We start from the raw sequence: 14,051 nt of genomic DNA on the forward strand, positions 1-14,051 counted from the left end.
AAGTTAGCCTGGAGCTACAATCTGCCATAGGCTATTTACATTCAAACGGCCACAAGCATTGTCCCTTCTTTCCTAAATCAATACATTGAAATTTAAATTGCTATCTAGAGAATATGATAACGATCTGTTTTGTTTAATTACTATTCTCTCAGTATTTGACAGCTTTTGACACTGTGATACCTAATATTGCTGTATTACTCTTTGGTTTTCTTTCTGGTAGCATCTAGTTTTGATTTGTGATATATCCACCGACACCCACGTATAATCAAACGTCTCTGGTATAATAGAGTTGAGTTTTATTAGCGGAGCACACAGCAAATGTGTGAAACATGTCACTGTTGTTAGAGTCAGACTATACTTTGGATGTAGCCTACTGTTCAGTTTCCTTTACAAAAGCCATAAATGAAGGTTTTGAATGACTAAATTTGGTTTTATGAATATGGTATTTACCTAAAATGATCAGCAAATTTATAACATAGCCTATAACTCTTTCTGTTTTTATTTTGTTTTTTGGTTATGGAAACCAAATAGGACATCTTTCCAACACAGAGAAAAATCAGAGTCACTCCTGGCTTAATGTACCGGGACATTTCTGTCCATATTAATGTGACAGTAAAGGGACAATGCCAGAACAGGTTAAAATCATAGACTTTTTTTTTTAACAACTTTATTATTGCTTTACAAAATACATAAACAGTGCATAAAACCATATGATGAGCATCATATTAATAACAATTGGATAACAAATAGATGTGACAATAAAATAAATACATACATAAATAGAAATAAATAATAGTAAAAAATAAAATAAAAATAAAATAAAAAGGAGAAAAAAAAAGTAAGACACACCAGGGGATATGAGCAATGGAAATTAAATTGAATTAAAGATATTAAAGCAGAAGTAAGTGGTCCGGTCGTTTTCGCTAATGCTGCGTTCCAGGCCGGCTTTTGAAATCGTAAATTACAGCTTCAAGTCACAACTTACGACTTTGTAGCGTTTCAGGCAACCCACTCGTGTTTTTCCGACCTGTTTTACCGGTGAAAGTCACTATAACGGCCACTCGTAACTTCCGACCGGTGAACTCGTACCAGATCGAACTGGTACCACTTCACGGTCGGAAAAATCTGAGTTTCCTTGAACGCACCATAACAGTCCTCGTCCCTACGTCGCCACATTCACGGCGTCCCTTGGCTGCACACACAGCCCTGCATGCCGTTCTCTCTCCTCATTGGATAAAAACTGTAGGATACGATAAATGTTTTCTCCTGGGCTCAGAGCAGAGCAGAGTGACTGACAGACCTGTGTTTCAGTCCAAACACTCTATGTTAGTGATTGCTGTTGGAAGATACAACTATTTAAGACTTATATTAACACAAATATATCACTTACTTCTGCTTTAAAGTGGGAGCACAGATTTATAGTTTTGATAGCTTTCTTGTTATTAGCAGAGGAAACTGACTTGAAATACACCTCGAGTTCTTTCATGAAAACACAAAAAATGGGTTTTACTTTGGCAAATTTACACTTGTGGATATTAAACTTTGCAAGAATTAAAATGAGATTAATTAAAAAATATTCTTTTTCAGCTGGAGCGTCACTCTTTATAAATCCAAAAAGGACATTTTGCCAGAGGAGCTCAAAAAATCATAGACTTTTTTTTTTTATTATTAAACATTTATATATACAAACATACAAATATTCAGACAATAAACATACAATAAATAGACAAACAAAAAATATATACATATATACACTGAAAGGGGTACCAACACTATATTATTATATATTATAGGTATTATTAAATAGTTGTTTACAATAATTTATAATATTCTAAGGTTTTTATAGCTTTTCTGTCTTTCATATTTTGTAATAGCTGCATGTAATATCTTATTTCTATTTTAAACTCATAAAAATATGGTTTTTTGGATGACCATTTACATTTATGGATGTAATATTTTCCTTGTAAAATAAAAAGATTCAACAAAAACAATTCCTTTCCCTTTTACACCTAAAGAGTTTGCCATAATATTTGACGCTATACCTGCGGGACTGTTGATGTTATTAAGAGGTGATAATAGACCACAGCAAAATGTTCATTTTGAAGAAAAATTTATGTTAGATGGTGTTGATTTAACAGATAAAAAATGCACCAATAGACATTTGAGGAAACTTTCCCAAGAAATTAATATTCCAGCAGCTAAATTGTTGTGGAACTCAAAATTTGCAGACATAGATATAAATTGGAACTCAGTATGGACTTCAAGTAACAAATACCGTGTCACAAACAAAATTAAGGAAGTTTCTTTTAAAATTATACACTCAATTTACCCTGTTAATCAGGCCATCTCTAAATTTAAAAATATTAATATCCACTGTACTTTTTGTGAACAGGAGGAAAATATTTGTCATCTTTTTTTTGAATGTCGTTATACTCATTTGTTTTGGATAGAACTAGAAAACATGTTTGAATGTTTGACAGGCATCAAGATTAAACTAAAAAAAAAAGATATAATTCTTATTTATGATGAAAAAAAACTTAAGGGAAAGGAAAAAAATCAGACTAACAAAAGCCTTCAGTGTCTTGTGACGTCATGACGCAGGCCTACCCACCGTACGCGCCAGGCTGTAGTGTTTACACAGTAGCGGCGTCAGGCCTGCGGGGGGCGCTGCTGCGGCGGCTAACGGTTGCCGCTGCCCGGGCTGCCGCCAGCAGAGAGCGGTGCTCGGGTTGGATGTGAGCGTCACCGACCTGTCTCGACTTCCAGATCGAAGATGGCGGTCTCGGTGTTCCCCGGCGTGCGGCTGCTCTCCATCGGAGACGCTAACGGTGACATACAGCGGCACTCGGAGCAGACGCCCCTGCGGCTAGAAGTCAAAACCTCACAGGACGCTGCCTTCATCAATCTCTCCAATGGTAGGTCCACCTTTTATCTTCTCCTGCAGCTGCTCCCCCGGTCGGTCGGCCCTGGCTTAGAGCTGCCAGTGCTAATGCTAGGCAGTGCTAATCTGGCCGTAGCAGCGCTAGCCGCCGAGCCGCCGAGCAGCTAGCCGTCTGGAGAGACCACGTCGCCTCCCCCTGCTCGTCACGAGGGCGCCCGTTAAACTCCACGTTACCCGTTGTCCGTTGTCCGTTGGGGGTTTTTTTCCTCCCGGGGCTCGGTAACTTTAAGCCCCCCGCTCCCTCACATGCTCTCCGCCGGGGACACCGCCACTGAACTGAGGCGTACCGCGGCACCGTGAGCCTGGCTGAGTGAGTCCGCTGAGGGAGCAGCAGCTCAGTAATGTGTAGTTTGATGCTAGTTAAACAATGCCACTAGCCTGGCTGCTGCTGCTGCTGCTGCTGCTGCGGCGGCGGCGGGGATGATGCGCTAACGTGCCTCAGACCCGCTCGCATCACACATCTTTTTGCCCTTGACGGCTACATTACGTCTGTTTTCTCACATTATCATCTATCAGTGAGGGTTCATACTCGCGGGTTCCCTCCTAGAAACCCATGTGGTGTTATTTTAGCCGCTTAGCTCGTGAGTTAGCCCGTGTGGGTTGTTTTGGAGCGGGGAGCAGATGGCATCGGTCCCGGCTGGCCGCGGGGCTCCGTGGTCCAGGCGGCGGGCTGCTGTGTCTACCCAGCAGCCCGCCGCCTCTTAACGGGGCTTTACACTTACACTTTACACGCTTTTACTCTCTTTTTTTATTATTATTTTTGGAGGGGAAAATATTGTTAGCGTTTTTGTGTAGCGTAGTGAGTCCCGGGCCCTCATTACTTATGCATTCATCTTTGTTCTCGGCGGAACAATAGATGCTTCCCCGCGCCTTCTTCCCTCCGTGCGGACCAGGACCTGAGCCGCTGCGCCGCGCTGCGCCGAGCTTTTGTTCCTCGGTGGGACGTCTCGGTGGGATGTCCCGCTGAAAAGAAACAGTCGCTCCGGCCTCCTCCGCCGTGATGCTCAACTTAAACAAAAGCGCACTTTTTTTTCTTCTCCTTTCTTTCTTTTTTTTTTTTTTTTCTTTACAAAGGAATTCATTGTAGGAGTTCTGAAGTAGGTTTTAGTGTAGATACCCCACATATACCCCCCCCCCCCTCCTGCAGCATGGTTTAAGAGAAAGTTTTGGTTTTATAGAAGAAAAAACAATATTAAAGAACATGTTTGTAGAAAATGTGCACTTCTATACAGGGTAATGTCTAAACAGGAAATCCAATTAAAATCTTTAAAAAAACAAACTTGAAACCAAATCAAAGGTTGTCTTTATTGGCTATTGGTAAGGTAATATTACATAGATGTGTAAATCTAGAAAGTCTCTGTATCTCACAACTCATTTGCATAGAAGGGGAACTCCTCTGATTTTTACACTTCAAAGTCTTATTTCCACGTGTTGTGGAGTACTACTGCCTGAGTGGAAAACCTTGTGTTAAGTCTTTTGTGTCTCCAGAGGGAGCTGTGTGAAGTCTGACAAACTGCCTCGAGGATGTCACTGGAGTCTGCAGCTGTTGGGTCTGAAAGGGAAAAAAGCTTGAAAAGTAGAGAAGGGGGAGAGGAAAAAAAAAATCTGGGGGTGTAGAGTTAGAAACGAATGTGTGCGGACTGCGGAGCTCTGAGGTGGAAGCTTTTACAATGTGAATGGGACAAATTGTTTGGGTGAATCAGTGCAGATGAGTCTTATTAAGAAAGCCCAGTGTGCACGGCGTTCGAGGTAAAAGCTTCCCCACTTTCCGGCGGCGCTGATTGTTGCTGTCGCTGGTTTGAAACGGTACACAGCGGGCGTATCAGCTTTCACGTACTTATATTATATCCATGACTTCACTCGGAGTGTGACTGAGGCGTAGCGCCTGCACTTAATGACGGCTTCTTTTTCCTCTGATGGGATTGGACATCCTGAATGTGTGGCGTGCAGGACACACCAGCATGATGTGCACTTATTCAGTCACAGTAAATGAGTACGACTTATTCTTCTCCAAACAGTGCCAGATAAAGCTGAGTAATGAAGTAAATAGGGGTTGCTTTACTTATGTTTTTTGCTTTTTTGTGCAGTAACATATATTTACCAGCTTGTATGCATGGTGTCATGAAAACAACCAAAGCAGGAAGTAACCTGGGGACAAAACAAGTGTTTATGTGAACTGCACATAAAGTTTTGTTGTCTAACCAAGTGAGTAAATTGCTGCAAATAGTCTCGACTTAAGTCCACAGCAGACAGGCAAACAGGTGCCGACTCTGCTGCCCGACGCTGGCACATTAACAAAAGCTGTGAGCCTTGGAAGCTCCCCAATGATCTCCAACCCCTCTTAATGGGGATAGTACAAAACATATTTTAAATAGTCAGCAGGCTGGAAGTAGATCTGGTAACCCCGGTGTCTTAATATATCAAATCTGATTGAGAGGACACATGCTTTCCAGAGGCAGCGTGGCATGATGGATTTGAAGTGTTGAGGGCTGCAGTATGTAAGACAGCTGGTGGCAGCCACAGCCAGCCTGGTGCTGATGCAGGATTCACACCTAGCCACAGTCTGCACATTACATCATTTCAGAAATGTAAAGGACATTTAATTGAAGTAATCAGACCCTTAGCTTGGGTCTTCCCCGCAGTAAACTTTGGATTTGCACATCTGGATTTTGGAACTGTCTTTGTCAGGTCAGTGGACACTGGACGGCAGTGATGTGCAGATCGATAATGAAATATCGATACTTCCGATACCAGGTCTGACGATACCCAAATGAAAATATCGATACTTTTGATACTTCAGTCATTTGTGTGGTTATGCATATCATTAACAGGAACACAGTGGAAAGTAACTAAACTATTCAGATCTTGTCTAAATGACACGCGGTTGGTAGGAACTACTTTTTCCTCCACCTGGGTAAGTGCGTAACGCGTAAGCTGCTCACAAAGTCAGTCTGTGTAGAGTCGATGGCGGAGTGGAAAGGAGTCAGGTGTGGAGCTGTTTCAGTGCCACAAACAGTGAAGACGAAGTCTGTAATATCTGTGGGGAAATTATAAATAGTATTATAAATGAATTAATTAAAAAAAAAAGTTTGTTTATCATTTTCTTATTTAATTTATGGTTTTATTATTTTACTTATGTTCTTTTTTTAGTGTTTGAAACACTATTTTCGGCTGTATTCTAAACGAGGCCACTACCTCAATATAGTTCAGAGTTTAAAATAAATACGTTAGGCTACTCTGAAGTCTTGCATCCTTAGGAAGCTATGACTTGCATTACAGTACTTTTAAAATGTTTTTATTAGATTTACCAGGCACATTAGGTACATTTGCAGACAGTATCGGTATCGGATCGGTATCACCGAAACCAGCCTGAATTTTACTCAGTATCGGATCAGAAAGGAAATGTGTGGTATGGAACATCACTACTGGTTGGACACATTCAGGTCTCCACAGATGTTTGTGTGGGTCCAGGTTCACAGGGTTGTGTCTACGTTAGCTGCGTGCATGAGGTCATTGTCCTGTTGGGAGTCGACCTTCTGCCCGTCCTGATGCCACCACCAGCGCTCTGTCTCCATCAGGTGTTTTCATTGAGGAAGTCTCTGTACTTTGATCTCTGTAGTTTCTGTCCCAGGCCCTGACCCCGAGGCAGGACACATAAACAGCTCAGTCTTGGTTTCATCAAACCAGAGCATCACGTTTCCCACAGTCTGAGCCCTTCATGCACAGGGAGGGATGGTGTCCCCCCCCCCCCCGTCTCTCACAGCCAGACTCACCGTCAGGTTCTTGGTCACTTTTCTTCAAGTTCAAACTCTGTCCAGTTTAGAAGGATGAAGGCCACGGCGCTGCAGGGAGAGATGAAGGCCACGGCGCTGCAGGGAGAGCCAGGTCTCGTCTCGTGCCTCCTCGTGGCTGGATTCAGCTCTGATCTGTGATGTCGTCTGAGACCTGAGAGCGTGTAGTTGACCACAGGAGTAGAAACATCTCAGAGACGAGGGTTTCAAGGGTCAGAGCGAGGGATGTTCAATTAATATGATTTTTTCAGACAGAGTACAAATACTCACTGTTGAATACTTATTTATTTACTTATTTTTACACAAAAAAGGTCATGTGGTGGTAAACGCTTTGGGCCTTAACCTCATCGGCGTTGTTTATTGATAAACCGAGCGCCGGCCAGCGGGTTGAGACAGTTAACAAGGTTTATTATTTAGCGTACAAAGTGATGGTAAGCGGTTATGTGTCTGCCCCGACTTGATTCTGAAGCGGCGGGCCACGGCTGCATTAAAGCAGAAGTAAGTGGTCCGGTCGTTTTCGCTAATGCTGCGTTCCAGGCAGGCTTTTGAAACCGTAAATTACAGCTTCAAGTCACAACTTACGACTTTGTAGCGTTCCAGGCAACCCACTCGTGTTTCTCCGACCTGTTTTACCGGTGAAAGTCACTATAACGGCCACTCGTAACTTCTGACCCGTGAACTCGTACCAGATCGAACTGGTACGACTTCACGGTCGGAAAAATATGAGTTTCCTTGAACGCACCATAACAGTCCTCGTCCCTACGTCGCCACATTCACGGCGTCCCTTGGCTGCACACACAGCCCTGCATGCCGTTCTCTCTCCTCATTGGATAAAAACTGTAGGATACGATAAATGTTTTCTCCTGGGCTCAGAGCAGAGCAGAGTGACTGACAGACCCGTGTTTCAGACCAAACACTCTATAGAAGTGATTGCTGTCGGAAGATACAACTATTTAAGACTTATATTAACACAAATATATCACTTACTTCTGCTTTAATGTAGGCTACATAGCCTGTTATTTAAAGGAAGGCATGGTCGGGTCGGACCACTGACAAAACCATACCAATAGATACATAAAGATAAAAAAGAAAGCCAGTCCCATCTTCTTTACAACGTTTCCAAAACAAATGTACGCGCACCGGCCAGACAAAGTCTTCATGACAGTGGGAAATGCGGTCTTCATTCCGCCGCTTTCGTCCACAGGGGCCGTCAAAATCAACACTAAATGAAAAGTCTGTACAGGGGCTTTAAAGCGATAGTTCAACATTTTGGCAAACTCGTCTATTGCCATAATCCCTATAGTCATACGGGTAGGTTAATTACCTTTAATTGTGGGTGCAAGCTGTTTTTAGATCAGCGGGGCAGAGACGTGAGCTGCTCAGCTAATGCGACGTTATACGCCCGGTACCTTTGCCTTTCCCTCATCAAATACACAATCCAACAACTCCAAAACGTTCTTGTGGAAAGGTGTCACCTGCACATTCACCACGCTATGGAACACTAACGTATAATTATGTAACATTACGACACTTTAAGCAAATACTTGCGTTGTGCATTATTATCTCATAGCGTGGTGAATGTGCAGGTCACAACTTTCCACGAGAGCGTTTTGTAGTTGTTGGATTGTGTATTTGATGAAGGAAAAGCGAAAGTACCGTGCGTCTGTGTTGCGTTAGCTGAGCAGCTTTAGCTGAGCAAATGCTGGTATCAGCAGCCTTTACCAGTACCAAATACTTTGAAATAAGGAAGAAGAAAAGAAAACAAATAAATATCGGTACTCACCCATTGGTTTGTGACCGCTGCGTATTGAAACTCCATTAGGGAAAGATAAGTGTATGTTATTAAACATAGAAAAGGAAGTGCAGACTTTGTGAGTTCGCTGCAGGAAAACAGAGTAACATGGGAGTGCTGCGTCCTGGATATGTCCTGGAGGCAGCACACACACACACACACACACACACGGTTGAAAAGGTTAGCTTCATTCTTCAGCAGCCAGTGTTTTCCTGGAAAGACGCTCTGCTGATAACGTCCCATTAATTTCCACAGTTAAACTCTGTCTCATTCATTCACATCACATTAAGTGAAACAGTTTTTAGTCCTGAGTTAGCAGCTGGAGCATCAGACTCATCAGACGTCGTCTTCCTGAGCACTTCACTAGGAACGCTGAGCTGATGCCGGCCACTTCCTCCCCCAGCACCAAACCCCAAACTGTCCTCAGACGTTTCTGTCAGGGCTGTGAAGGTATGGATTATCTACCCCCCCACCCCCAAATTACCCCTCCCATTCCTGTACACCTTCAGTAGTCTAATTAGTGTGAAGACTGATTTTTAAACATAACATAAAATACCTCTGAAGGAGCGCTTTCATTGTGGAGCAGTGCAGCTCAGCCCATCTCTCTTACACACACACACTGTTTTTCGAGAGGAAAACATCTCTACCGATCAGTCTTGTAAAAAATTAACTAACTATTTTGATAATCGAATAATCGGTTTGAGTAGTTTTTTAAGAAAAAAAGTCAAAATTCTCCGATTTCAGCTTCTTCACTGTGAATATTTCTGGTTTCTTTGTTCCTTGACAAGAAACTGAGTCTGTCTTTGGTTTGTGGACATTTGAGGACGTCTTCTTGTGGTTTGAGAAACACTGATTGACATTTTTCAACATTTTATTGACCAAAGCGATCGATTATGAAAATAAGCGTTAGTTGCAGCCCTACTTCTCTCAGTAAGCAGAAGTCTTGATGGATATGAAGCATGTGATAACTCAGCCGGGCCACATGCTGACAGGGAAACACTTGTGTTTTCTCCTGACTGACACCACAGTGTCCAGCTGTTTGAGGAAACCACTGAGCCCGACCTGCAGCGCTGCTTTCGTGCCGTTAGTGGGATTTTATCGACACCAACAAACATGCAGAAAACCACTAGCTGTAACCTTAATGCTAAATGCATTTAGCCTTGTAATGCAAATGTATGCAAATGTGAATGTAAATCCTGAAACAGGGGAGGCAGTGTTATCATCAGTAGCTGTGGGATAATCTCATCCAGACCTACGCAAAGATGTGATGAAAACGAGTGGAGTAATTGCGTATGGACTCTTGCTTATTTTGCCTTTTTTTTTTTTGAAGCTTTTAAAAAATGGCCCAAATTTCAGTCACTGGGAGCCAGCGTGTGTGAGCGGTGGAAGGAGATAAAGAGGCTGGAGCTGCATTGTGCTCATCTCTCCCACACAGCAGCAGGCCGCGTTAAACTCCTCAACGTGTGACGAGCAGCATGAAAACAGAGTCAGGGAATTAAGACGCGTTAAAACTTCAAAAGCGCATTTTGAAATCAGTTTATTTCCCCCCCTCCCAAAAAAAGTGAAGTTACTGCAACATACATCACACAGTTTGTTTTTGGATTTTCTTTTTTTTTAAGTGTGCTGTCCTGACTCCCTCTCCCTCTCTCTCTATCCTTCTCTCCCTCTCTCTCTGTCTATCCCCCCCCCTCTTTCTCTCTCCCCTACATTTCGTTCCAGGAGAGGAGGCAAGCGTGTTCAAGTGTTCGGTTTCCAGGGAGACGGAGTGCAGCCGCGTGGGGAAGCAGTCGTTCATCATCACGCTGGGCTGCAACAGCGTCTTGCTGCAGTTCTCCTCACCTGCAGGTACACAGGAAGTGCCCCAGCACAACAACAACAACAACAACAACACAACAACAGCACACCGTGTCGCTCCACACCTCAACCATCACATCATGATTTAGGGAGGAAATATTTTAAATATGCAACTATTTCCTGTGCAGGCGAACAGAAAGAATAATAATCTGTCCATTAGTGAAGAATGTAGGTAACTAGAGACATGTGTTCCTCTTTAGCGCGCACTTGTAAATACGCCGCTCTGGCACCGTATCGGTTACATTTATAACCTCAGAGTGAGGAACTAAAAAAAAAAAAGTCTGCACAAGCAAGTGAGCATGTTTCCCACACACTTTGGTACAGAGCGAGGAGCAGGTTGAATGAGTCTCACCCTTTTTCATAATATGATAATGATACAGTTATTGCTCAGCGATGGGAAGCAGCTCAACAGGCTCGTCCAGCCTGAGATCCCTCCACACGCCGCAGCTGCTTTCTCCTCAAAACCTAAAAAGAAAGTTCCAGGAGTGAAAAAACAGCAGTCAGACGGATTAAATGACGGTTATCTGCTCCAACACCAGCCGTAACCCGAAGCACGTCTGCCTTAAGTAGCTTACTAACTGTCGGGTCATGAACCACTGAACACTGGTTTGTCAGGTTACAGGTTAGCTGTAAGATAAGCCCTGTTCCATCAGCAGCACACGCCAGCAGCTTCGTCACACTCACTATTGGATGTGGGGGAGTTTCTGCTTCAGCACTGTTTAAAATAGTACATATCAAACACATGACTCAGTCCCCATCCTAGAAGCCTGGCTCATGTCCTTTAACAGATAATCCCAACAGGAAAGCATCAATTTAACATGATCAGAATCACAAATGTGTTTATTGCTATTTATGGTTTTTTGATATCAAGGTACGGAAATTGGATACAAATATAAGAATAATATGTAATATTCTTCAAGTCTGAAAGTTTTTACAGAAACAGTTTTCCAGAAATAAAATAAAAACAGATCTCAGGAACTCTAAGACTTTAACTCTTAGTGCAGTGAAGGAGGGAACTGCTGTGTCTGTATTTCTAACATGACGGATGTCAAAGTGAAGAGTGCCCTGACTTTGTCCGTACAGTCTTTAAACACATCATGTCTGTAGCCAGCGTGAGCAGCAGGTTTAACCACTCTCTGCAGCAGCTGGTTTTGACCTAATTCTGCCTGATTACCCTCCATTAAATGAACCAAACAACTTGTCACTTTCAGTGCTTTACATGGAAGAAGACACCATGAGATGCATTTAAATGTGTAGGAGAAAAATGACTTGATTTATGGATATCAGTGAAAATACTTTGAAGCACAGTGAATCTTTTTATGTATTATTCATGTCCATTATTGCTTTAAATCAGTTGTTCTTTTTTGGCTCGTGACCCCATTTTGACATCACAAATTTCTGGCGACCCCTGTCAATCAAGATATTTTTATATGCTGCATTTTATTTGAACTCTATTTATATTTGAGAAAGTGAAAGTATAGAATACAGTTGTTTGAGATTGTTTGTGGTGTGTTAATCATAATTTTAAAAAGAAAATAATTAGTTAAAAAATATATATTTTTAAATCAAGTACTAGACATTTCAGGCGACCCCATGTGGGGTCCCGACCCCAAGGTTGAAAAACACTGCCTTACATTTTTATGTTGATATGAAAACAACTGCTCCAAATGAGCTAAATCTGTTGTTGAGGTTTAAGAAATATCACGATCTATTGGAGCCAATGACAAACAGATGAACACATAGCAACTACTATGAAATGAGGGTGTTTAAAGGGATAGTTCACCCAAAATTCAAATTTCACTCATTATACTCACCCTCATGTCGACTAAGAGCTGTGAGAATTTTCAGAGTCCTCCGTCCCTTCTCTGAGTTACGGGGGGGTCCACGCAGCAGTATTTGTCCAAAAAGACACACCAAAAAACATCCAAATACCTCCATACTGCTCGTCTGTAATGTGCCTCTTGTATTGAAGCCCCGACAGGAGAAATTGTTCCGAAAAAAATTAAATAAGTCTATATTTTAAGCTTGTTTGTAGCGGAAGCTCCCAGTGTCTCAGTTCACGTGAGATTTATGTCAACTGGACCCGGCGGCGGAACAATTTCTCATGTTGGGGCTTCAATACCAGAGGGACATTACAGTAAGAGCAGCATGGAGGTGATTTGCGATGTTTTTTGGTGTGTGTCTTTTTGGACAATAAGGAAGATATGTTCGTGTATCCATTGATCAAACCCTTATCTTTGGACAAATACAGCTGCACGGACTAGGGAATGTCCCGATCACATTTTTTTTTTGCCCCCCGAGTCCGAGTCCGAGTCATTTTGAATTTTGATGTATCTGCCTGATACCGAGTCCCCGATCCGAATACTTTGGCAATGCAGTAAAGTTTTTTAATGTAGATCAACTGTATCATTCCTCACTATTTTTCTGTTTCATTTGTGCCTCTACTTAAGGCGATGTAACAAGTATCACAATCTCAGCAATATTACTACTAACCTCAATAACAAATGGCCCAAGACATTTATCTGCTTAGTACTGTAAGAACATGCCATTGAGATATCAAACTCTCAATGTATATTAGCATACAATAGCTCCACAGTATAATATTAATGCCGTTTAATCCCATAAGTCAACAACAAGGAACATTTGGTCCAAAATAAAATAGCCTTATCTCATGTCTTTCTCAAATCACCAGCCTCTCTCCCCTGAGTCCTACCCTCTCCTGCCCGGTCTGCCCCCCCCCCCTCCCTTTACCTCGCTCCTTCTGCCCTCCCTCACGTCACTCCGCTCTTTCCTTTCTCTCCTCCCTCCCTCCCTTCACCCAGCTCGACCTTGCTCCTTCTTCCCTCTCTAACTTTAAATAAATATCCTGGTTCAGTATCTGTCATCACGCAAGACACAACGGGTAAGTTTTTTATTCAACAAGTATGAGAAGTTTAACAATGTCCGCCGACAGTCTGCCCGCGGGTCGGTCCGGAGTGTACGGTCTCAACGTTGCGTTACGTACGGACTCCGCTTATCAGTAGAAGCTGCAGTGACTGTTGTTTGCTGCAGGCGTGTGTGTAAGCGCTCAAAACATCAACAACAAGCTGCTTGGAAGTCAGCAGTGAAACAACGCAAGCCACAACACACACAAACAAACTAGTGAGCTGACCACGGTGGACACGATCGTCTCTCACACTCTCGCAAGCGGCCGGGCATTTCATATCGTTGACTTTGTCCGCGACCAACGCAGCCACACAACACCGAGGGGACAGTGCGCCACAGATCCATGCACAAAAACACAAGGCACACTGCACTGAATGCGACGTCGCTTTGGGTTATATGAGTGCACATGGACGAACGTCTACAGTAAAAGTAATACAATTCTGAACGCCCCCCATGCGGCGGCCGTCTTCCCCGCTTTAGACAGATAGGAAAACCCTGACATGTAGATATGTAATATAATACGATTCCTGATCGGGATGTAATGTCCGATTCCGATCGAGTCTGAAAAACCACGTGATCGACCCCCGATTTCCGATCACGTGATCAGGATCGGGACATCCCTAGCACCGGACCCCCCCCGTAACTCCGAAAGAAGGAACGGAGACTCTTGAAACTTCTCCACCAATAAGGGTGGGGGCCTTTTTTAGGTCCACATGAGGGTGAGTAGATAATGAGTGAAATTTGAATT

General features: G+C 43.0%; 1 protein-coding gene across 2 annotated transcripts in view; it reads left to right on the forward strand.

Annotated features, from left to right (window-relative positions):
* The first annotated feature begins 2,708 nt into the window (after window positions 1–2,708).
* The window catches only part of carm1 (coactivator-associated arginine methyltransferase 1), a 29,873-nt gene continuing 18,530 nt past the window's right edge, over window positions 2,709–14,051 (forward strand). For both annotated transcript variants that reach the window (XM_085785225.1, XM_085785226.1), the window contains exons 1-2: window positions 2,709–2,915; window positions 10,244–10,369. In XM_085785225.1, coding sequence (XP_085641351.1) covers window positions 2,774–2,915; window positions 10,244–10,369 — 268 coding nt within the window. In that variant the 5' untranslated portion in view covers window positions 2,709–2,773. The remainder of the gene's footprint in view (window positions 2,916–10,243; window positions 10,370–14,051) is intronic.

The sequence above is a fragment of the Trachurus japonicus genome, chromosome 8, assembly GCF_045865225.1.
Source record: "Trachurus japonicus isolate A0001 chromosome 8, Traja_1.0".
Taxonomy (NCBI): Eukaryota; Metazoa; Chordata; class Actinopteri; order Carangiformes; family Carangidae; genus Trachurus; species Trachurus japonicus.